The sequence below is a fragment of the Gadus chalcogrammus genome, chromosome 16 (assembly GCF_026213295.1).
Source record: "Gadus chalcogrammus isolate NIFS_2021 chromosome 16, NIFS_Gcha_1.0, whole genome shotgun sequence".
NCBI classification, from domain to species: domain Eukaryota; kingdom Metazoa; phylum Chordata; class Actinopteri; order Gadiformes; family Gadidae; genus Gadus; species Gadus chalcogrammus.
The window spans coordinates 8,346,147-8,371,697 of NC_079427.1; the positions used below are offsets into that span (position 1 = coordinate 8,346,147).

General features: G+C 46.2%; 1 protein-coding gene across 1 annotated transcript; it reads right to left on the reverse strand.

The window, feature by feature from the left end:
- Positions 1-1,162: 1,162 nt before the first annotated feature.
- Positions 1,163-25,301, reverse strand: eml2 (EMAP like 2). The gene is given in 23 exon segments (XM_056611419.1): positions 1,163-2,215; positions 3,423-3,553; positions 3,978-4,073; positions 4,268-4,355; positions 4,547-4,644; positions 4,751-4,839; positions 5,028-5,095; positions 5,266-5,397; positions 5,697-5,822; positions 5,976-6,130; positions 6,503-6,602; positions 6,814-6,948; positions 7,253-7,348; positions 7,654-7,764; positions 8,044-8,113; positions 8,546-8,695; positions 9,282-9,411; positions 9,635-9,663; positions 16,187-16,291; positions 17,750-17,867; positions 18,343-18,385; positions 18,387-18,583; positions 24,726-25,301. Coding segments are annotated over 23 exon segments (2,580 nt in total). The 5' UTR covers positions 24,913-25,301; the 3' UTR covers positions 1,163-2,089.
- Between the last annotated feature and the right edge of the window lie 250 nt (positions 25,302-25,551).

The following is a 25,551-nucleotide window of genomic DNA, read 5'->3' on the forward strand; positions in this document are numbered from 1 at the left end:
GTTAGTTTATACTTCGGAATCATGAATGACAACAATCAAATGTAAAAGCACATTTTTGATTTCAATAAAAATGGATTAAGAGCTCATGTCTCGATTTACTTTTAATGTCCACCATACAACAGCCTAACATGTGTTACACGCTTACACAAAGCTCCCAGTTACTACATGTAAAGATTCCCCCCATGTGTGTGAGCACCGTGACTTCGTCTTCTCAGCTCTCCTCTCCTCTCCATCCTTTCTTATAGTTTCTCCTCTCTCTTTCCTCTTTTCTCTTCCTCCTCTCTCCTATCTCTGCTCTCCTTTTGAGCTCATCTGGGATTAAGTATTGTCTCGCATACACATTACATGTGTGTTAATACCCTTTTGACTTGTCTTTGCTATAGTCTACTGCCTGTGCCCCAGCACATACAGCAGCAGTCTCATAATAAATGTTATGAGCGACACCCAGTGGCGGGAGCGGGTATCACCACAGAGGGGCGACACGTTCTTTGTGGGCCCCTAATCCTACTTTTTTGTACATTCACTCATTAATAAATTACGTCCTTAATTATCTCACTTCGGCTACAGGTACCGTTAGATATATGCAATGTCGTCGTTCGCCGGTAGAAGGCGGTGAATATCTGTGGTTGTGTAGACTTTACGGTAAAGGGCGGTTGGTCCGTGGTGCTCATGGGTCTGATATGGCCATCACTCTGTCTCTCACCTCAGGGTTCTACAGACACTATGGCGGTCTTTGTGATCGGGGGTTGTGAGTTTTTGAACAATTATGAGCAGCCTATTGCTAACATTTTTTAGATAAAATACAACTTTAAACTTTTGACTCAACAGAGAAGCAGCAGTATATTATGTATTGTTTTATCAATCAATTCATTCGATGTTCTTGGCTGCTTGACAGATACAGGTTATTTTAATGTATTGGGTCTGTGGTAACCTGTGATAATGAAAATAGATTTAGAGAGAAACTATTAATAAAAGATGAGTGATTGGAAATGGTTGGTTACAGACCCTTTAGTTCAAGTTCACATTTACTGGATTTGAATTATTTGCCATCATGATGATGTAGTATGGGACTCTAAACTAGGGGTTCTAAATAGAGGACCGCATATTTACACCGACACAAATCCATAGTTTAGTTCACTGTGGGCAAATGGTTATAAATCCACATGTTAATCCAAAAATATTTGGGTAAAAACTTTATTAACAAATCAGAAGGCAAAGCAAAGCTTAGACACACTTCTACAATGCATGAGCCATATAATTTCTCTGTCCACCGCGAAAAGCACTACACCAATAGTTATAATAGTTTACTATAGCATCCATTGTTGTCACTAATAAATATTAAAATAACACAGCCACTCGGATATACTGCATAAGATAGATTCCGTTACTAGACCTTTGCGACATTTAGACATGCTTTTCCGAAAGTTATAGCGCCATCTAGTGCTGCATCAGCACAGTCAGGCCACCGCATCAGTACCATCAGCGAACACCAGGGGGCCGGAGGACAGTGGCTGGATGGGAGGCTTGCAATAAACAGCCACTTCCGACGGTTGACAATCTTTAATAATCTTCGAAAGTTACAATCATCCGCCTATGCTTTGGGTTAAAGGTGGTTAGTTAAAGGTAACAGTTTGGGGGTTGGCTGGTTGTGATAGATATTGGGGCACAGTAAAGACCGACGCACAGAGACAAATATCATCCCAAGAATCCCTAGGTCACTTCAAACAGCAGCCAGCCGTACGGAGAATAAGGTACATGTTGGATAATATTAGATTGGATATATTCATCTTTACAGTCACATTCAGGGAAGCACACGCAGTCAATGCAACATACTTTTTTTTTTCTTCTACATTCTATTCCATACCACATTATCAATATAGTTTGTATTTCATACGACATCATCAATATATTCTCAACTATCAACACTTTTTAAATGCTGCTGCTGCTGCTCTTAAACCGGCCAGGGATTGGTCAAGGTGTTTTAATAGGCACGGAAATGCTGCCCTCTAGTGGGGCAGGCAGGAGGACACAGTAACCGAGGAAGGGAAAAAACAAGAAAGAAGGATGCTGTTGCCGTGGTGATCGGCTGTTAGACGACGGCCCACTGCATGATGCTGGTGTCCTTCCCGCCAGTTGAGATCAGGTGACTGTCGTCGTGCAGGAAGGCAATGTTGGTCACATGACTGCTGTGTCCGCCATACTTGTGGCTTGGAGCCTGCAAAGGAGGCGGGGACAAAAAGATTGGTATTCAGTTTGAACATTTTACTGTTATGGCCTGACAGTTATAGCCTCATTTATAAATACAAAATAATACTAAGTAGCCCACTGCTCAATACTGCTTCTAAATGGACAAATGGAGTACAGAACAGATAAAATCATAAAACCTTCATTAGGCTACTTTAAAGGTTGGTCATTTTTGCAAAATTACTTGAAATCCTTATCATCATCAACTTAAAGCCACTGAGTTAGAAGTACTGACATGAAAATTAAACAAGTCAATCATCTGTGGAACGGGCAGGGCTCTAAAAAACTCCAGCCGATGATTTCCAGAACCACAGAGTGGCATTGGACAATAAGTACGTCAATCATCATCTTCATCATAATTATTAAAAAATATTTCCCTCATACCTCATTCGCACAGTAATAAATATATTTTTTAAGGTTTCCATGAGATTTTTGGAAATAAAAAAAACGTTATTCTAACCATTCAATTTGTTTATTGACGTGCTGAATTGCCGGAATTTTAGGGGAGGCAAAAAACAAGACTAGTTAAATGTTTACAAGTTAGCAACTCCGCTAATTAACAATTCATGTTGGGTTTTAAAGGTCTGAGGTTGAAGCTAGCATTTACAACGTCTAAAAGCAGCGTTTACTTTATCTGACCCCAAAGATAGTTTGACTGTGTGCTAGAACGCATACAACTGTAATGTTAAAATTGACTTCAGTTTTTAAAGTCAAACGGGCAGATGCAATAATCTTTTCGAGGTCAAGATAAGAAGCTAGCTAAAAACAACATGAATTTATTTTAAGAGGACCGTCTATTCCCTCACTTAAACCTTAAATAATAATAATAATAATAAATTTTATTTATAATGCACTTTATATTCAAGAATCTCAAAGTGCTTCAGAGAAAAAAATACCAAAAAACTATTAAAAAGGGGGAACCTCAAAGAAAGTTTAGCTAAATGCTCTTTTAAAGAGATGGGTTTTGAGGTTCCGTTTAAAAAGAGCTATATAATTAATTATAATTAATTATATATATAAATAATGAATAATGAATGAAGCTCTGAGAAAATGACCTGCACTGTTATACCCCTTGACTATCACTAGAGGCAGTACTGAGCACGCTTGCGATTACACACTACAGCTAGGATACAAACGATCACATTTCAGCTCATATAATGGAGATGAGTCCCACTGACCCTTGGTTGAGAACAGGGGAAGGTGAACAAGTGCACTTTGCCAAAGTCGTCAGCAGAGGCCAGCAGAGAGCTGCTGTGGGACTTGCAGACGGCGTTGACGTCTGTGCCGTCCGCCCCATCGGGCCACACACCTGGAGGAGGGAGAGGGACAGAGGGGGGATAGGGACAGAGGGGGGAGAGAGAGGGAGAGAAAGAGAGGGGGGAGAGGAAGAGAGAGAGGGAGAGGGACAGAGGGGGGAGAGAAAGAGAGAGAGAGAGAGGGGGGAGAGAAGTAGAGATGAGTAGGGAGAGGGGGGAGAGAGATAGAGACATAAATAGAGAGGGGTAGAGAGAGATGGATAGAGAGGCAGGGATGGGTGGAGGGAAGGGAGAGGGAGAGAGAAGTCGAAAGAAGGGAATAGAGCGAAAAATAGTGGGCAAGAGACAGAAGGAGGGATAAAGGTAGAAGAATACTTAAAAAAAAGAATCAACAAACACGATTGTGATCGTCCTACAGAAGCATGAACACAAAGACTGAACCGGACTTAAACACGTCTCTTTAGCAGTGAGACCCACCGAAGGCGTTGAACCCCAGGGTGCAGGTGTAGGTGGCCCACTCCATGTTGCGCATCGCGTCCATGCTTGTCACATGTTTACCACTAGGGGCCTCCCCTGGAGAGGAAGGGGAGGGGCACAAACAGGAAATACATCTTTAGGCTCACCTAGACATTCATTACATATGATATGAATATGTAATCGCAACATCCCTTGATTTTTTGGTTTGTTGTTGTTGTTGTTGTTAGTGTGGGCCCGGGGGGACTTCTGTGAGTCTTGGAGCGGAGAACATGAGAAGATGTTTGACTCACAGAAGAGGATCTCGTAGTCTCCTGAGTTGGTGACCAGGTAGTGGCTGTCCTGCGACCAGTCAAGGTGAGTCACAAAGCTGGAGTGGCCCTGGAAGAACCCCAGGAGAATGGATCCGTTATCGTTTCAATCTCTACTTTATCTTCTATTTCAGATGTGCCCTTTCCCCATCAATTGTAACCCTTTATCAGTGTATTCCAGTCAAACCGATTCCTCTACAAAGACAAAAAAAAAAGACTATTATTGTTTATGGATTATGATTGATTACAACGTTTTCTCACCGAGCATTTTCCGGCACGGCTGTACTTCCTGCCGTTCTCGGTGACGGCGTAGATGTAAACAAAGTTGTCATGGGAACCAACCGCCAGGTAGTTGCCATCTATGGGCAAAGGAATCTCCGAGTTAACATGGAACTTGAGAGACAGCGAGTGAGCGAGAGAGAGAACGTAAGAGAGTGGTGTATTTAATGTTCTCTAGTATTTTACCTGGAGAGTACTTGATGTTGGAAATGATTTCATTTCCATCGGTGTGCATAGAAACCAAGTCTCTGGTGTCAGTGTCCAGCACCAGCCATCTGCAACACACACACACACACACACACACACACACACACACACACACACACACACACACACACACACACACACACACACACACACACACACACACACACACACACACACACACACACACACACACATTGTCTCAAGTGTTGACTAAGTGTGTCCCTCTGAGTTTGCAGACATGCGGAGGGGGTGTTACCTGCCACTCATGGTGCCCACTGCCACGACACCTCCACTGGGGTGGAATCCTGCAGACCTGCCTTGGTCCTGCAATACATGGAGGTACGCTACCTTAGCTCATTGCAAACTTTGTCATTCCAGTGAGTTTGTCTTTGACATATTTACATCATAAGTTAACCAATGAAATACAAATTAGTTTGTATATTGAGTGGGAAAAAATAAATAAATAAATAGCATCTCTCTTCCTGTTGGCTCACGTCAATTGCCTTGCTCCAGAGGGGCTGGTGGGAGTTGGTGTCCCAGAGCTGCACCAGTTTGTCCTGGGCACAGGTGATGAACTGCTCCATGGACGGATGGACGTCCAGACCCCACAGTTCATCTGTGTGCCCCTGAAACAACACACACATGTACACAGTACAGCCTGGTTACACTACACTCAGAAAGTATCCCAAAGAGTGCCCAAATGAAAGAGCAGAAACTATTTATGTTTTGACCCGATAGCCAAGTTAACCCTTTGGCACATTGAAATAATTGAATAGTTATGTTATATAATGTAGTCTTTTTAGCATTGAACCCTAGCTGTGTTGAGGTATGATTTGTCTTGACTCTGTGAAAAGGCAAAACGCAAACAAAAACATACAAATGTCTGTATTAAAGTACAGAAATTAGGGAGTGAGTGAGTGAGTACCTGAACGATGGGGGTGAGTGTGTCGGGGAAGGCGGCCCTGATGATGGCGTTCTTGGTGGTGCCAACGAAGAGCTCCCCTGGTTTCCCCTCGGACAGAGCCCTCACTGGGCCCAGAGGCTCCCCCACCTGGACAGACAGACAGACAGACAGAAACATCTCAATATGCATCCCTTTTCTTACAGCTGGATGCAATTGAAGAAAGATCTTCAACCATCAATCATGTCAGAGGACTCCTCTTTGATCAGGAACGGCCCTGACTGTAGCCCGCCTCCACCTCACCTCCATCTCCGACTGCTTGGTGTAGTCGTGGTCCCACAGCACCACCCGGCGGTCCTTCCCCCCCCCAGACACCATGGTGCCGTCCTTCAGCACCAGCAGGGAGAAGACCCCGCCCTCGTGGGCCCCCGTCACCGCCTGGCTGATGCGGCTCCCTCCTGTCAATCAACAGAGCAGCCAATCAGAACATTGGAAAGAGGCGGGACCCAGCTTCCATGGGACGTGGACATTATAAGACTGATGGGGTGACTGCCTGTCAATGAACACAACCAATGAGAACAGAGAGAGAAGAAACCCCGCCTCCGTGGGCATAAGGTGACTGATGTACTGACGTTGACATCATAAGGCTGATGTGGTCACATCTGCATTTTAATGGACATCTTTCCATTGTCTGTGCTACGTTCTTGACCAACCATCAAGTACATTTCTGTGAGTGTAAATTCAGCTAGAGGAGTAAGGTGTGAAGGACCTCCCTACAGAACCAGATGGGGAGCAGATGTTTAGGAGCAGCAGAAGGAGGAGTTGTGTACCCTTGGCCCAGACGTAGATGTTCCCACTGGAGTCTCCCGTGATGGCGTCTCCGTTCTCAGCGAACGCCACGCACAGGACGTACTTGGGCTTCTCGTGTTTCTACCGGACACAAGACGCTTTGATATAATACATTCACTGGAGGTGATGATATGATCTATGCTCTGTTCAAACAAATTCTGCTTGTATATGAATAAAAGTAGAATGTGCTTGAATAGAAACCCCAACACACACGAACACACACACTTTTTTAGGTTCGGTGTTGCTCGACATTGTACATAAATATTATACATGCAAGTGCATTCAGACGGACCTCGAACAGGCCCTGCTTCTTGGTGAGGGTGTTGCCCTCCATGGTCCAGAAGTTGATGTGCGATTTGGCGCAGGTGACGATCAGGTTGGGGTCCATGGGATGGAAGACGGCCCCCAGAACCGAGTCGTTGGAGCACTGGGTCAGAGGAACATGGGGATACCGTCAGGTTTAGACAACACTCCTCGTTCATTTCACTCATTATGTCAATGTGGTCATGGTTGTAACGCACTCATTCAAGATATTTACTGATATTTAGGTTTTATATAAAAAAATATTGTTGGTTATCACCAACGTGGTCAACCATTAATTGGCTTCCGATTGTTGGCCTAAAACAAATGTTCCCCGAAAGACGGACACGTGTGAATTGACTTGTTCAATATGACATCGTCACAGCGTCTAACCATAGGGTAAGAGGTCAGAGGTCAGAGGTCGCGGTTACCTTGACCTCAGCCAGCTGCTTCTCCTTCTGCCAGTTCCAGACGGACAGGATGTGGTCGTTGGCGTCGTCCACGGCACACAGGTGGGCACCGCCGTTCTGGAACCCCGGCAGGAGAGGGTTACCCTACCTCATCACCAAGGGTCGTTCAATACTGAGTGACCCCAATGTAGTATTGGGCATTTTTTTGATTTTTGTTTAATATTAAGCCAAGAACACAAACCTAGATCAAGTTGAAGTCAACTGGATGGAACAAGAAACACAACCGGAGATAATTCATGGCAAAATATTAAAGTATTTTGCCATGAATTGTCTGATATACATCGACCCTGAAATGGGGGACAAGGAAGGCTGCATCCAAAGCCTTTCAAAGGAGTCTACACAGCCGTGTGGAGGAGACTCACAGACTTGGAGAAGGCCACGCAGGTGACGGCCCGGTCGAAGACCCCCATGCCCAGGACATGCAGGGTGTTGAGGCTGACGGAGTCCCACACGCGCACGTGGGGGTGGAGCACCTGGCGGGGAGAGCGAGACGCAGGGATATGTTTCAGAACTAAAAAGGAGGAAATGATTCAATAAGAGGACTTCCACTCCTAACCATCGCCAATTTTAAGGACATTAGAAGCATCTAGATCTAATGAAATATGGAGGACTAGGAGACCTACACCTGCCTTAGGAAAGACGTGTATTGCAAAACATCCCGCCACTGTAGGCCTACCACGTCGTTGCAGGTTTCATGGTAAACTGTATAAACACGTGACAGTGGCATTACACTATACCGATTTATCGCGTACCTTTCCGTCTTTGGAGTTGCCGGCCACCTGTCCCGTCGCTATGGTAACCATGTCAGGATGCACGCTCAAGCTAGGAACAAGACACGAAGATTCAAGTCAAGACCCAGTGAAAACTGCATTTATCATTGTTTTTTAGCAAAACAGGGAACATGAAATGTCGATATGCCTGGTTCACTTTCCAAGTGCAAACTAGAGAAAACAGTCCTTTCGCTGATAGACGCGGTGCGCTGAGAAGGTGTCCAAACAAAGGCTCACCCATGTTTACACAGAGGGTGTATCTAAGGAGCACCACCTCACACTGTCTATTAGGCCAGCTGCTGCAGAACACACATTCATATCCTATTATACGACTGTGGCTTCCAGTCTGGCCCACAATACACACACACACACACACACAATTCTCTCAGCACAGCCTTTGATCTTAATGCCTCTGGGTAATCCGTGATAGGACAGTGTGTCTGTGCGTGCATGCGTGCGTGCGTGTGTGTGTGCGTCTCCTCACCACTTGACGTCGTCGTCGTGGCCCATGTAGTGCCTCTGCTGCTGCTCCTCTGTGTTCAGCAGCACCACCACGCTGGCGTTGAAGTACACGATCTCCCCCGTGGGCAGCAGGTACAGGTTGGAGCGGCAGTCCCGGCCGCGGTACCCGTAGCTGGGGGACACGGAGTCAAGGGAGGGAAGGGGGAGAGGGAGGGTGGGGGGCATAACCCGGGGGGTCTTGTTCCGCGGTCGACCCCCCCCCTTTGGCACAGCTGCTTATCAATCAATGAGCTTTGTAGCTAGTGGTGGTAATTAACTGGGGTTATTAGGGTCAACGTTACTGGGAGACGACTTCCTTTAAAAGCTAAACCAGCCTTGTGAATGTACGTCAAATAAACAAAAAACGCATTCATGCTCTTTCAATTAATTGGTCGATTTGAATTCATCCGTTTCTTTATTCATGTTTTGTTTTTTTAAACGGGGCAATGTTTACGATTCGTTCCCCATATTTATTCCGCTGATTATTCATGCATTCATCATTGGAAACCCTTGACTTCAAAGAGGTTCGTACACAATCATCTCTCTCACGCCGTCTCTCTCCCTCTCGCCCTGTTCTCCCTCTTTCCTGCTCTATCTCCCCTTTGTATCCTGCCTCATCCTTTTGCTCCGTTTCTCCTTCTCTCTCCTCCCTCTTACGCCTGCTGTGTCTCCCTCTTCCTTGCTCCCTCGTTCTCTCACGTCTCTGTTTAAAAGGATACACCCACTGCAGTTTGAGCTTGCGGTCCGGCGCTGCCCCCTTGTGGTCAAGGGTGTAACTGTCCCTCTGAGCGTCTGGGATGTGCATGGTGACCGGACGCCCTCTCAGGAACATCCTGACGTAGCCGTCCTCTGATCAGCGTGGAACAATTGAGTGAGTGGGACCATACAAAGGAGAAGGGATGAGTCATTGAAAAGACTCGGTTTCCCAACAAGCCACTGCTACAAACATTGGAATTTCAGTAGGGCAGTTTGTTGTTTCGTAGCCGAGAGACCAATGTGACATTGGTGTCCCTTTGAATATATACCGGTAGTATAAATGTTACAATGCATAATGAGAAAACATGCAAATTACCTGCATTGAGGGAGCATTCCTTAGTTTTGCTGAAAAACAAAAACAGAAAAACAACACGTAGGAATGAATAGTGGTCAGTATAAATGACGTGTACATCTTGTTCCAAGATATCCGGGATTTTTATAAGCAATTTATAGTAAAGAAAGTTCAATAACCTCAAATGTTATTTCAGACCAGATTCTTTTAGACAGTGGTGGCAACTTGCTTATAAATATAGAGGCCAATTGATTTGCGTGAACGTAGCAATCTACCAAACAGGAACATAATAATATTCAAAACAATTACATAACAGACTAAATGGTGTGCACTTTGTAGATTTCATGGAGATTTACGTTTTGAATTTATAATGTGGCCAAGATGAATATCGACACAGAGTGTTAGGGTGTGAAATAGATCGTCTGGCTAACGTTATTCACCACAGCAACTGGTTAAGCTCAGGGCAGGGCCAGACACTGGACAGACATCTGACACCACACTGCGTGCACGCTCACAATACACGATGGGTAATGAATTCTGGAAGCGCTTAGATCGATGATCAGACACCGGGAATGTCACACATACAGAGCCGTCTTTTTTGAAACACACGAGCGTGGATTTACAAAGAGAGCGGAAGAGAGCCCACTCATGTGAGACAGTGAGATATCTGAATGGTTACTCATTTACCATATGACTGAAGCCACAGCTTCCGGGACAACAGTGGAGGGGACAAGAACGCCAGATGGAAGGCGAGGCTCATTTATTTATAGAGCACATTTCACATCCAAAGGCAAAGGCAGCCCAAAGTTGCCCCTTACCAACTAACTAACTAACCTAAAGAATAGGCAAATTCAATTTAAAAGGTTTACCTTATTAAAAAAACCTGTACCGTATAATATGTAAATCATGTCGGCTATGAGTCATTTGGAAGAGATCACAGTCTAGCAGGTTAAACACCTCAAACTGCTACGGCGTGTTGGCAGCAAGCCATGCTTCAACCTGCACTCAAAAGCTTGTGGCAATCTACGGCGGGAAGCCTCAAACCAACCCCTTCCACCTTGTCGCCATGTCAACGCAACTAAACCGACCTGACAGCCCTTCCTGAATCAGCCGACCTGTCACCAACCAATCAGAGCTGCCCACCAGAAAGCTCTCAAACCCATCCTGACTCGCCAGCAAGAATCAGACAGGATGCTGACACATCAAAATTCAGAGGACAGGAGCTAAATCACCATGGCGACAGGATTGAAAAGTTGAGACTGGATAACAGCGGTCTGCTCACACTTTGGGAGGCGTGTTTCACAAAGCCCTGTGGCTCTGCAGGGGAAGCAGGAGAAATGACTACATGTTGTGTGGAATTCCCCTGACTTTTCTACTACAACATCCACTATTAAATCATAGTTATCCTCCATACTTGTATGGGGCAGGGAGGTCTAGTGGCTAGACCATTGTCCTTAGTCTGCCGACTCCTTAATGTCCTGTGTCTGAATTCGGGTACAGGACCAGTTGGATTAAAGTGTCTTTATATATGGTACTGGGGGGGACCAACAAATCAATGCTAGTTATGTTGTTCCCTTTAGCTGACTGTCAACAGACACAACAACAGACCCAACTAACTAACTAACAACGTAAAGCAAACCAAGGCCTCTGGCTCCTGGAGCTAGCCCAGCATAGCACCCAGGAACCCAACTACGTGGCTTGATGTGGTCCGAGGGCTCCAGAACCGCCCCGTGGAAACCACATAACACCCTTTTGTCTCTGAACATGTTGGGATGCGTCTGCTCCACAGTTTAGAGGTGGGCTACGCTCTGGACCAATAACAGGGGAACATCGATGCAGAGCGAGTAATTAGTGCAAAGCATGCTGGGTAACTGGCAGCAGGACAATGGAGAGGGCAAAGCTCTCAGTAGAACTAGCAACCATGGAAACCTGGTCCCTGTTCCCCAGAGTGGAGTATAGTTTAGTAAAGTCAAATGCGAAGTTGTATTCAGATATTGATTGGCTTCGGATTCAAGGATATCACAGTGGCTTAGGAGGCAAACATTTTAGGGGTAGGGTGAAAATTCCTCTCGAAATGATTGCGTAAATGAACCATCTGGGCCGAGTTTAAACCAGTCATAGTCAATTAGGAGTCCCAATGAAAACAACCTGGATTCAGACAACCTGGTTTTTCTCAAAGAAAGGAAAGCCTAACCTTTCAATACAGTTAAGATCTCAAGGGATCATATATAATAGATTATATATTCTACTCTGCAGGCCCACAACAAGATGGTTTCACTGATGGCTGCAGAATACTCCCACTTAAAGTCCATTAGGCCTAAAGACTACACTGATGGACACACACACACACACACACACACACACACACACACACACACACACACACACACACACACACACACACACACACACACACACACACACACACACACACACACACACACACACACACACACACACAGGTTTAGATTTTACAAGATGGAGATAATTTCCTTACTCTACATTTACATAGATTGAGGACTTATCTTCTCTATGAAACGATTCATAGGTCATGCAAAATAATCAGATGTGCATACATTGTGTGCCTGCGTGCTCCTTGCGCTGAGTGTGTGCGTTCGTGGGTGCAAAGTCAGTGCTGTTTAATGAAATCTTGGTAATGGAACAGAATGCTCTTATTGGATCAGTCTTATATAATATCCCGTTAATCCTACACATCCATTTCCACCAGTGTGTTGTTGCTTGTGGTTTTATGGTTCCATCTCTAGTGAGTGAAGTAAGGGCAGGTTGAGGGCTGAAACATAATTAGGTATGTTAGTTCCCAGGTCTTTGGTGCAGACCCGATGGATGGAGTGCGAGAGAGAGACAGTGGGAGCGAGAGAAAGATAGACATCCGGAGTGGGGGAGAACCACTGCTTTTTTTAAAAGCTTTTCCCTCATGCAGGAAAAACCATCTGTTGTATCTGCACTCTCAGTCCGTCAGTCTGGTGCAGTGTGCTGTTAACCAGGAGGTCTGATCGATGCCGGTCAGAAATGATTGGATCAGAAACTCCGGCTGATCCGCCTTCTGGAGCTGCCCTGGTCCCTGAACCCATTATGACGGCCAAAAGATGGCACGGACGTTCTCCATCGCCCTGCTCTCTCGTTAACGACCTCCAGCCAGTTTGATGAGATTAAATGCAAACACATACTGTGATGTAATCCTCAACCTCCCTGCATCTCAACATAACGAAGGCACTCCATCCGTAAAGAACATTTCAAACTTGATAGTCAGTTCCTACACTTCCTGAATCATATGATCCCTGCTCAATACTTTGTATTTTACCCACAACAAGATCCCTCTGGAATACACATTCCTTAGCACACAGCATGTTGGCCTAGATAGATAATAACCTCGCCCGCCTGGGGATTGGGACCCCGGGCTGGACACAGATGGAAAACTGGTCTGCAGCCAAATCGTTTCTTACAGCATAATCAGCGTCGCTGGGTACATTGTTTTGGCCAGACTGAAAAGTCCATGTTGCTGCGCACAAATGTGTGTGTATGTGTGTGTGTTGACAATGTGATATAGATTGGATGTGACTGTTCGGAGAGCAATCAAGAGCCGGTTATTAAATTATAAGCAAATCTGCCATCCGACCTGATGTACAATTTAAGATATGCATGGTCATCTTATTCTCATTCGTTTTTTATTTCATTGATGTTGAAAGTGCATGGTTAACATTAAGGTACTTAAGACTTTAATTATGAATGAATGAATGAATGAATGAATGAATGAATGAATGAATGAATGAATGAATCACTGTATTAATAATGTTTATAAGATTGCAGATTCTACAATAAAACACACATCCAACAATCCTATACTATGCATGTCTATCGAAGTGTTTCGTAAGGCTCTTCAAAGCATTCCCTCAGTGATCCAGTCCTCTAGCACGGAGTAACCCAGCACGCTTCAGTGTGCGTCTGTTCTGCATCTTATTGACACATTAGTCTATGTATTATTCAAGTTCCCAAGAAGAATCACTGCCCCTCCCCTCCCAACACAAGCTTTTCAGCGCATCAAAGGACCTGCGTGTCAACGCTGAGCAACATAAAAGCACAACCTCCCTGCAGGCTGCAGCCAGACCCAAACACAAGGCGTCCAGGGTGCTACGAAGGCGCTCAAAGGATTTGAAGTAGCGGCTTAGAGAGTAACTAGACTTTACTTTAAGGAAGAGGAAAAAAATAAAAATCCACATTGAGACTATGGCATTTGTGTTATTTACACTACCACACAAAACCTGAACTTCCCCAAAGTTAATTACACAGAAGCCCCTTCAGATTTGCATTCATTCACAATGCATCTGAAAGTGAAGCTTTTGGCAAGTTTGGAAACTGAAATAGAACCAAAATCTGCTTTGATTGAGCTACTCAATGAACTAAAAGCCTGATACACCATCCCCCCAAAATGTAAACATCTTAAAATCGGATGAAACCTTTAAACCTCTAACCCTAAAGACTTAGAAGTATTAACTCACAGCAAGACATATCCTACTCTTAAGGTTCAAAATGACCAAGGCCAGTGTTGTATTTACCTCTGGGATCTCTTCATGGTTCCGTTAGTTAACTGTCGGCAGCGTCAAAGGGAGTTTCTTCTGCTCTGTGCTAGTCTCACAGCCAAACTAACCCACTGACTTCCTTGTTGTCTCTGTAAAGTTTTTGCTGCGCCTGGTGGGGAGCTCTTGTCCAATCAAAAGGCACTTCCCTTTACAGGGTTGGCCCATGGCCTCTGACAAGGCCACACCCCCCTTTCTGCTTAAGCCTCAGTGAAATCTGATGCCTTGTGCAGAAACTAGACAGGAGGCAACATGAGGGGGAACATGAAGAGCAGACAGAAGTGACAAGACGTCAGATAATGTGGTTGTCAATCTAGTGATATTAGCCATCATGTCTGCAGTTTCTGATTGTGCTGAGAGAAGACTAGAGAGGACATCAATGATAAACATGATTATGACAGGGAGCATGAATCTAATGTGTGTATTTTTTACATTTACCCTTTCTGTAATGGCACGGTTGCGAAGAAGAAAAAGGAGGAAAAGAGGAACAGAAAAGAGGACATGGGAAGAGAAGAGAAGACAGACTATAGAAGTGAAAATGAAAGGATCCCTGATCTGGACTCTCTTTATCCGTCGTGAACCACCCAGCTCCACTTTAGAACCATTATCTAAACGACCCAGCATCAAACAGAGGAGCAGGTCTGTGGTTGACAGCCAGTTATTTACCAGATCCCTGTGAGTGGGGAATGAGCATGCGTCTCCCTGTCCCCTGTGCTGACGCTGAGTGAAGCTGGCGGCGCACACAATGCTAACCGGACAAGCCTTTCTGACTGATACATAATTCATTCCGACAGCCAACATTTAGCTTAGCATGGCGTAGCAGAAGCACTGATGGCAGTAGTAAATAAGACACATGAGGATACGATTATCTAGGGATGCTTTCTCTCTCTTGTCACGCACTAATGTTGTCCTCCAATCGATTCCACTCTTATTTTCCGCTTCTCAATCTCTTCCCATTCCAAAACAACACTCACAGCAGATGCATTATGGTAAAAAAAAAAAACACAAAGCAAACATCAGTTCTCACAGCGCAACCTTTGACCCTATTGCCACTGTATCCATTAACAGTGTGTGAACTCAGTGTGAGTGTAAGTCTGCATGCGCGTTGCATGTTTTTTTGCGCGTGTGTGTGTGCATGCATGCGTGCGCGTGTGTGTAATAAGGAGCTAGAGACAAAGTATATATAATCCAGTCCATTCTGAAGAAGTATAAAATCATACTTTCTGGAGTAAAACAACAACAACAACCGACCACCATTGATATCTGCCACAAACATGCAGATCAAATGCAGAGCTTATGAACCCACAGACAATGTGATCAGGGTCTGGACAAATACATTGTATTGGGGGATGGGGAGGGGGTGGGGGGGGGGGGGGAGAAAAACATAACCGCTCTACAAAAGGGTTTGTGTGTATCGGCGTTAATATTGGATGAAGCTGAAGATCATGTAATATGAACAGGGGGGTCACAGCGATACCTGAACTGTGTTAGAAGGGGAGCCAACAGGGAAGAGATGAGAAGGAGAGGAGAGAAGGAGAGAAGGAGAGGAGAAAGGGATAGAAGAGGAGAAACGAGAAGGAGAGAGGAGAGACGGAGTGGAGAGAAGGAGAGAAGGAGAGAAGGAGAGAAGGAGAGGAGAGACGGAGTGGAGAGAAGGAGAAAAGAGGAGAGAAGGAGAAAAGAGGAGAGAAGGAGTGGAGAAATGAGGAGAGGGGAGAGAAGGAGAGAAAATAGTAGATAGGGGTGAAGGATAAAAGAGAAGGGGAGAGAAGGAGAGGAGAGAAGAGGAGGAGAGGGGAGAGAAGAGAAGGAGAGGAGAGAAGAGGAGGAGAGGGGAGAGAAGAGGAGGAGAGGAGAGAAGAGAAGGAGAGGAGAGAAGAGAAGGAGAGGAGAGAAGAGGAGGAGAGGAGAGAAGAGGAGGAGAGGGGAGAGAAGAGAAGGAGAGGAGAGAAGAGGAGGAGAGGGGAGAGAAGAGGGCTACCTTTTTCCTCCAGAAGAGCTGCTGGAGGAGGTGGTGCGGCTGCGGGCCTCCCCCCCACCCATCTCCCTCTTCACCAGGGTCAGGCGCTCGGTGGACATGCTCTTCCTGGAGCCCCGGAGGTCCGGAGGAGAACACAGTGGAGGGGAAAATATTTCAAAAATAACTGACAACGCACCGAATTGGTACACTCTAGTAAAGCATGATTCCCATTTGGATTCCAGAGCTTTTGTTGACACAGCGACGAGCGGCAAAGCCTTAGCAACCGGTTGTCCCCTCCTCTGAGTCTACTTTTGTCTATCCTAACCCCCGAGGGAAGTAACGATATCAGAGAAGGACCCTGAAGCTTTTAAAAGGAGATTCAAAACTGATAACGGAGCAGGGCATATAGAAAAACATACAAGCCTTGTAGCACGGCTGGCTTGGAGGGCTGTGGGAGTGGGAGTGTCGATAATTTGATAATTGTAACAAAGACAGAGGTACGGGTTGCCCAGCGTTTTTTTTCTAGAATATATTAGTTATATGAATAGATTTTTATTCACAACATTATCGAAATCACTATCGATCAGTAGGAACAGAGAGGAGCTAGTTGAAATGTTATACGTTGCAATTTAAGAAAGGATGGCTAGTCTTCATGGATGTCGAAATACTGCCCCCTAGTGGCATTACTGAGACATTTGCTTTGAAGGGGAACTTCATTAGCCTGGCTAATGCCAGACCAAGCTCAATTGTAGATAGCACGTTGGTCTGGGGAGGCTGCTGTAATTTTCCTCAGCACAAGAGGCGTGACCAAGAGGCGTAGTTCAAACGACTCTGAACGTAATTGGCTGCTGTCGCTTCCCTGTCGTCATTGTGTTAAACCAGCCAATAGCGCGTCAGGGGGAAAAGCCAGCTTGGTGATTGGCTCCCGCAAAAGCGTATTGGAAGCAGAAAGAAATGTATTGCTCCTCTCCAGACCCTGCTGCAGGGCAAATTCAAATCGGCCGCAGAACGTTCTGGGGGTACCCAGTCTAGAACTTCATGCTATGCAGTATTTTTATGCACATGACATGACCATCATTAACAGCTACAAAATATTACAACTTATGGACCCAAAACAGTTTCAAGATCACCTCTGTAATGTATTTGGTCATTCAATTATTTTTTTATTTCTTTAATCTCTTCATTCATTTATTTTGCTTTACATGATACATTTCCCAGAAAGGCAGGGGCTAAGAATGGGACAAGTGGGGGCTCTGTCTGAATGTCTGTCTCTCTGTAGGTGTGCTTACTCTGGCTGTCTGACTCTCTGTCTGTCTGCCAGCCTATCAGTCGGTCTGTCTGCATGTGTGCGTCTAATGTATGCCTCTGTCTGTCTATCTGTGTATCAGTCAATTGTTTATGTCTGCCTGCCAGCCTGCCAGCCTGCCTGCCCGCCCGCCCGCCCGCCCGCCCGCCCGCCCGCCCGCCCGCCCGCCTGTCTGTCTCCAAGCCTGTCTGTCTGCCTCTCTGCATACTGTCTGTCTGTTTGCCTGTCTGTCTGTGTCTGGCAGCCAGCCTGTCTGCCTCTCTGCATACAGTCTGTACCTCTTCATGGACTGCAGCACGTCTTTCTTGGGGGACGAGGGGGAGGAGAGGAGACGCTTCTGCTGGACGTATCCGTTACTCAGAGGCCTGGAGGGAAGGGCCTGCAGCAGCTGTCTCACTGCCAGGGGGGGGAGAGAGAGAGACAGGTTAAGAGAGAGGAGTGGTCTCACTGGCATGGAGAGAGAGATGGGTTAAAAAAGAGAAGCAGTTTCATTCCCATGGATAGAGACAGACATTTAGGCAGAGGAGCTGTCTCACTGCCTGAGAGAGACAGACAGTGTTTTGGACCACACAAGATATCGTATTCCTGAACAGAATTGAGGGAGGATATCTCTTTACAATCAGCCAATGTGGTTTGGATTTGCCCTTGAACAGAATCTGAGCCCCATTGCATATCATGGATGATTCATCGCCTTTACCATGGACACAAACACATCCTGGAGAAAAATCAACGTGTATGTATACTTAACTCAACATTGTTCTCCGAACCAATCATACATTACCTACAGAAAATAAAAAGTACATCAATATAAATAAATAGTCCTCTCTGCGCCACCCCGGCCCCCTGCCCCGCCACCTCCTCATATACACACCTTTGAGGGGGGCGGCCGGGGCCGAGGTGGACAGGGGTCTCCTGTGGCCCCCGGGGGCCTGGGGCCCCCCCGGCGCAGGCGGCCCCCGGGCCCTGGTCCTCGCAGCAGCCCAGGCGTCGCAGGGCGTCGGCCAGCGCCGCCTTCAGCAGCTGGATCTCGTCCTCCTGCAGCTGCAGCCGCTGCTCCAGCTGGGAGACCCGGTCCTCCATGTCCAGGTTACTGCTGGCAGACACCGTGTCATCTGGGAGGGAGGGAGGGACAGGGAGGGAGAGATGATAGAGAGGGTGAGAGGGAGGGAGGGACAGGGAGGGGACATGATGGGTGAGAGGGAGGGAGGGAGGGAGGGAGGGAGGGAGGGAGGGAGGGAGGAGGGAGGGAGGGAGGGAGGGAGGGAGGGGGAGGAGAGAGAGCGGGGGGAGAGAGAGAAGGAGGAGAGGGAGCGAGGAGAGAGAGAGGAAAGAGAGGGGGAGAGGGAGGGGGGAGAGAAAGATGATCGAGAGGGTGAGAGGGAGGGACAGGGAGGGAGGGGGAGGAGAGAGAGCGGGGGGAGAGAGAGAAGGAGGAGAGAGAGCGGGAGAGAGGAAAGAGAGGGGGAGAGAAAGATGATAGAGAGGGTGAGAGGGAGGGAGGGGGAGAGGAGAGAGAGGGGGAGAGAAGAGGGGGGGAGTGAGAGGGAGGGAGGAGAAAGCGAGGGGGAGAGAGAAAGATAGAGAAAAGGGTAGGGATGATGGAGAGGGGGAGATGGAGGGGGGAGAGAGAGATGATAGAGAGGATAAGAGGGAGGGAGGGGGAGAGAGAGAAAGAGAGAGAAAAGGGTAGGGAGGAGTGGGGGACATGCAGGCAGACAGAGAGAGAGGGAGGATATTTTAAATAAATGTCCTACATTTTGTCTATGTGTATTCCAGGGGACGTTGGTGTGAGTTTCAAAGTCAGTGAGTCACAAACACACTATTTGCTTAAAGAGGATTAAGGTCAGCAAGCCGCACCTGTAGGTCTAGTGGAACTGGGGGGGAGGGGGGGGGGGTAAACGGAACAGTAGTTATTGTTAGATAAGTATAGTACGTGTGTGCGCGCGTTCATGCATGTGTGCGAGTGTCAGATAAGGAAGGCTAGTTTCAGACCCTGCAGTTTGTGGGCAAGAGATGGAGAGAGAGGTAAAGAGAGAGAGCCCCCCAAGAGGAGGGGGTGGACAGAATTCGTAAACATGCACTCCACGGATCAGACAGGGAGACAGGAAGTCCATGTATGCCCTCTGTGTATTTGCCATGCCACTGCCTGGCTGAAATGCTCTTAGGGATGAGTATTAGTCAAAGTATTATGTCAATAAGGTCAGCTTTGACTACCATTTAGTGTGTGTGTGTGTGTGTGTGTGTGTGTGTGCGCGCGCGCGTGTGTGTGTAAAGGAGGAACGACAGAGAGAGAGGGAGAGAGATTTCCCCGTCTGTTATAGATATAATTATCTATAGCAGAGCAAAAACAAATTGTCACTGTACTCTCCAGTTCTCTCACAGTGGGATGGTGGGGGGCTATGACATCATCGAGAGGCATACTTCCAAACCCAGATTATTAATCTGTGGCCCAAATCACCAGATTACGACCTGGTGGTAAGAGTCGAACCCAACCGAGGGAGATTGGACTACATGTCTATCCCCCATTCTGCTCTAAATTCTCTCCTCCATCCCTGACGCTATGAAGCCTTCGTCTGTAAGATGACATCACTAAGCCAAATCTAATCAATACGATTACTCAACGCAAAATTAGATGGAACGGAGCCGAAACCGACTTCACTACTATACTCTAAAATGCTCCATTATGTTGAACTAAAATTTAAATACAATCAAACATAAAACCGTTGGTGCATTATATAATCAAATCTTTAAGATAAGAGGCCATTGTTTTGAGAAATTGTCATGCATATTATCCTTCTTGTACTGTTACTCCACCTGACTCCTCCCTAAAAGGCTGCAAATAACTCCATTGTTATCTAAAACAAGGGAAAGTTATGATGATGGGTGATAATGCTAGTGGTTCAGCATGATGCTACTGCTTGCTAACAAATTGAGCGCTAGCCATGCCTATCACCTCGGAGGGCAGACTATGCTAGCTGGCTAGTTGGGGAAACAAAGAGCCAATTGACAGTTCATCAAACCCACAGCCTAAGGGAGAGGCAGAGAGGTAGGAAGAAAGGTTCACATTTACATGATATAAGGATGTGGTGTAGATTTACAGCTAACCAAACAAAACATGTAGATGTTATCATCAGAAGGCTCTCCATCACTTACTTCCTTGTCAATGATGGTGCTCTCATTAGTTCCATTTGAATGAACACACATACACACACACACACACACACATACACACACACACACACACACACACACACACGTGTTAAAAGGACTGGCCAGCACAATCACCATTTAGGAAATGAGAGAGTTGAGGAGATATCAGGAGGATTAAGACGGATAAAGAGATCCAGAAAGAGATGGAGAGACAGAGAGATATGGAGGGACAGAGAGGGAGAGACAGAAAGAGATGGAGAGACAGAGAGATATGGAGGGACAGAGAGGGAGAGACAGAAAGAGATGGAGAGACAGAGAGATATGGAGGGACAGAGAGGGAGAGACAGAAAGAGATGTTGAGACAGAGAGATATGGAGGGACAGAGAGGGAGAGACAGAAAGAGATGGAGAGAGAGAGCGAGACAGATGGGACAGAGAGGATAGCTTCATGGACAGAGGTCAGGTACATGGAGACAATGGAGGGTGAATATTAATATCTAGGATGCAGTGGAAGTCCACTCTTGTCTCCTACCTGTCATAGTGTCACAGAAAGGCCTGCTCACTCTTCCTGTCAGTCAGTCAGTCAGTCAGTCAGTCGGCCAGCCAGACAGACAGACAGGCGGCTGGGGCAGTCAGTCAAACAGGCAGAGAGTCCGTTCAGTCGGTCAACGCTGCTCTCCACTTGTAAACTCTCTCCCTCCCCCCTCGGGCTTGTATTCTCACCCCTGGCTCCGCTTGGTGCTCGCTCGGCCACACACTCACGCTCTCTCTCTCTCTCTCTCTCTCTCTCTCTCTCACACAGACCCAGACACACACACACATATCCTCGGCCACTCCCTCTCCATCCTCCTCACCCCTCCCTCCACTTGTCCTTTACTCACTCTCACTTTCTCTCCGGGTCCTTACCATCCCTCCCTCCCTCTCTCTCTCAGTCCCCTCCTCCTCCTCCTCCTTCTCACTTTCTCTCCGGGTCGATCTCTCCCTCCCTCTCTCAGTCCCCTCCTCCTCCTCCTTCTCCCTCTCATCCCTCCCTCCATGCTTTCTTACTTAGCCACGCCTCCCTCCTCTCTTGCCTCCATCCCTGTCTAGTAAACTCAGGACGCAGAGACAGCGGCAGAAAGGGGGCGGAGCCTGGCCCAGGGCCAGACCAGCAGCCATGCGTTTTATGCACACACACGCGCACACACACAGCATCAGCAGCAGGATCTGCACAGCGAGGCACTACAAGGAAGAGATGCTGCAGAGCACGACCACACACACACACACACACACACACACACACACACACACACACACACACACACACACACACACACACACACACACACACACACACACACACACACACACACACACTCTAGTACCCTTTAGCAAGTGTGTAGGTATTCACCATGTGACATGAATTATCCAATCAAACTACGAAAGATATCCGATATCTGCTCCCAGCCGATGGTAATCTAACTGAGATCCAACATGGATGCAAAGCCAGGTCAGGCTATGCCAGTGCTGTGTGGTTGATGTAGGCTCACTTAGGTAACAACGCGTCCAATCTAGCATTAAGATACAGAGAGACAGGCTGCGTATTAACACAAGGTCCTATCCTAATCTGTATGGAAGAGCCTGAATGAAACAACACAATCTCTAATTTGGCACTGGGTTGAAGAGGAAGTGATTGCCCCGTCAGTCGCTCCAGAAGGAGACCTGTCCATCAAAGTCCTCACCCATAGAAAGAAGAAAGAAGCCCTTCCTCTCACTCTGTCTATCCTTTCAATGGAACAATCTATAATAAACACTGAAGCTAGTACAGTTCATGTGATTAGAAGCTGTGAGTTCAACCCCATCAAGATACAGGATACTACCTGTATATCGCATCTGAATATCCTGCCTCAAAAAACGGCTTCTTCCCCTATGACATTTGGATATTCAAACTAGGGATCGACCGATACCGTTTTTTTAGGGCCGATACCGATACCGATATTTTTTCATCAGCCTTAGCCGATACGCCGATACGCCGATACGCCGATACCGACTTTCTTGAGCCGTTTTTTTTTTCTTTTTTTTTTTTAAAGAAACATTTATTGAACTTCAATATAAAAAACAATATTTAACAAATAGTAAAAACAGGTGAAGTAGAACAAGTAAGAACAAGTAGATGAACAATATTTAACAAATAGTAAAAACAGGTGAGGTAGAACAAGTAAGAACAAGTAGATGAACAATATTTAACAAATATTAAAAACAGGTGAGGTAGAAAGTAAAAAAAAATAAATAAATAAAAAAATCGGCGAAAATCAGCCGCGTATCGGCCGATACCGATACACGTAAAAAACGCGAATATCGGCCGATAATATCGGCCGACCGATATATCGGTCGATCCCTAATTCAAACCACAACACCTCCTTCCCTCTGGATTCAATTCCATGCAATGCCGGCAGTTCACTTTATGATATAAATGTTGTTGTTATACGTTGTCTTACTGTTTGGGCTGAAAAGATTATGCCGGCCAACTGATGCTGTAGAGTATTTTGCGGTCTTTATTAATAACCTCTACACTGCAAGCATCTAGAAGTCGTTACAAAGTGTGAGATGGCACTGCAGCATTGGCTTCAACACCTCAGTATTGCGTTTGTTAAGATGCCACTTTACACTTTACAACCCCCCCCCCCCCCTCCCCAACCTCTCTCTCTACCTCTACCTTGCCTAACAGATGGTTACAACGGTACAGCTGCAACGATAAGAGTCTCAGTCTGTGTGAAGGAAGAGGAGAACACAACAGCCTACATATGCAAGATGGCTTGGGGCTGTACTGTGTGTGTGAGACCTGAATGAATAATGTTGTATTATTCCATTGTTTCTTGTCTGAAGAAACTTTCGCAGATGGCCATCCCCGCTCTGCAGTGCACCAGCTGCTGAACAGTCAATGTTGGGAAAGATAACGTTTTACTTCCTCTTTGAGCCTCTGTGATCCAATGCATGGGAACCATGTTGACCCGAGAGTCCGCAAGCGTGGCACTAAATACTTGGTTGTCAGGTTGGTGAATACTTCTTCCTGGGTTCTTACCACGCTTTACATCAACGTCATACTGTTATCCTGAGCGAGTTACGGTGATCGACATGCGAGATGCATGTCGTTAAGGAGCAGGTAGGCCTACCATGGTAACCGGTAGACCACGAACATTGGGATACTATCACAGACGTCAAACGGTCTGAATGACCTTTGAGTCGATGAAATCTTATGAAAGAGCAGAGTGACACCAAATTTAAAAAGGAGGGATGGGGTTAGGGTCAGGACTCAGGAAGGGGTCTGTTACGATCCAAGATGACAGAGGGCTGGCTTGGATCAAACACAAAGACCCCTGGCTAGCTTGCCACCTGCCATTCAATATGGCAAACACACACACACACACACACACACACACACACACACACACACACACACACACACACAGAGGAAGGTATGAACAAAGCGTATAATATTCAAATACATCCTACTGATAAAAGACCCGCTGGACTGTTGTCGGCAGGGAGAACTTTGCATGTAATTAAAGCAGTCTGCTACTACAGGTAGCTTCTGAAAACACCTTATAACGCTAGCGAACTACAGTGCATTATTATATTAAAACAAATCCATTCAGAAACTGCTGTTTTCATCAATGAATATGGGCTGTGGAAGTTAATTCATTTTCAAAGATGGAATGGATTCACTTCTAAATTGCCTATAGATCAACTGTTTAAATGCGTTATTAAAAACTGAATAAAATAACATTGTATTACCATTTTTCAAATAATATTTTTCTGATATTTTTTACGTAGGTTTTAGCCATGCCTTTCGATTTATTATCTCCAATTGCACTTCACGTTCATATTTGCATTACAATCTAAGCCGGTCTACGTGGATCCAGTCTGGCTGACTAAGTGGCCGAAAACAATTCAAATCGATCCGTGCTCAGGTACACAGGTTGGCCCATACACGTCCGTACAGGAATAACTCAACTAAGCCATGCATCTGGCCACTACGGCAGGACATATTAAACGTCTACACGTGATGGAATACGACAGTGAGACAATGTGCTTGGTCTTTTTTCAGCAGATGGATTAACGTTACCGTTGTTGCAGTACTGTAGCAGCAGGTTAGTGCTGTCATACAGGCTGCCGCACGAAGCCACCCTGTCAGTCATCCCTGCTGCCGCTCTCTCGTCCACCGTCTCCACCTTCCGGTACAGACGCCGTAATTCCTCCTCGCCTGTACGTCTCCCCTGCACACCTTCCCGAGTCCTCCGTTTCCCCGACATCCAGATACATAAAACAACAACACACCTCCTCCGCCACCTTTCATTCCCACTTTCCCCCCGCAAACACTACACCGACCAACACCTCCCCCTCGTCTGCTGGTGAAGATCTACCCGCGCTTTGCACCGCTGTTACTATAGCAACAGCCTCTCCAACGGCACCGGTTGGTCAGTCATTTAATAAGGGTTGTGGAAGACACGACTACAACGACTAGGAATAAAAATATGAATTGTGTTTTTTCTCGATCATAGACGACTTTATCTCTGCGAACTAGAAGCCTAAGTTGGTGGTGTTTAAGCTTAATAATGATAGCGTGTGTTATGTTAGCTTTAGTTCCTCCAGGTACTCGGTTTCAGCGGTTCCTTTGAGGGCCGATTGAATTATTCATAGATGAAAGGCGAAGCCTACCACACCTGTCGCGCCGGACCCTAATTGATATTGCGTGGTCACGTGAGGCAATTTTTGAGCCGTGGACCTCAACGACTTTTTCTACACAGCTACAATTGGGTCTACGTTCAGTTTAATTCAAGACAGTAATCAATACATGAGCCAGACTTGTCTAATCGCCCAGAAAACAACAACAACCACAACATCAGAAAACAGTGTAAACAGACGTGGTTGGAGTTTGTCATTGTACTACC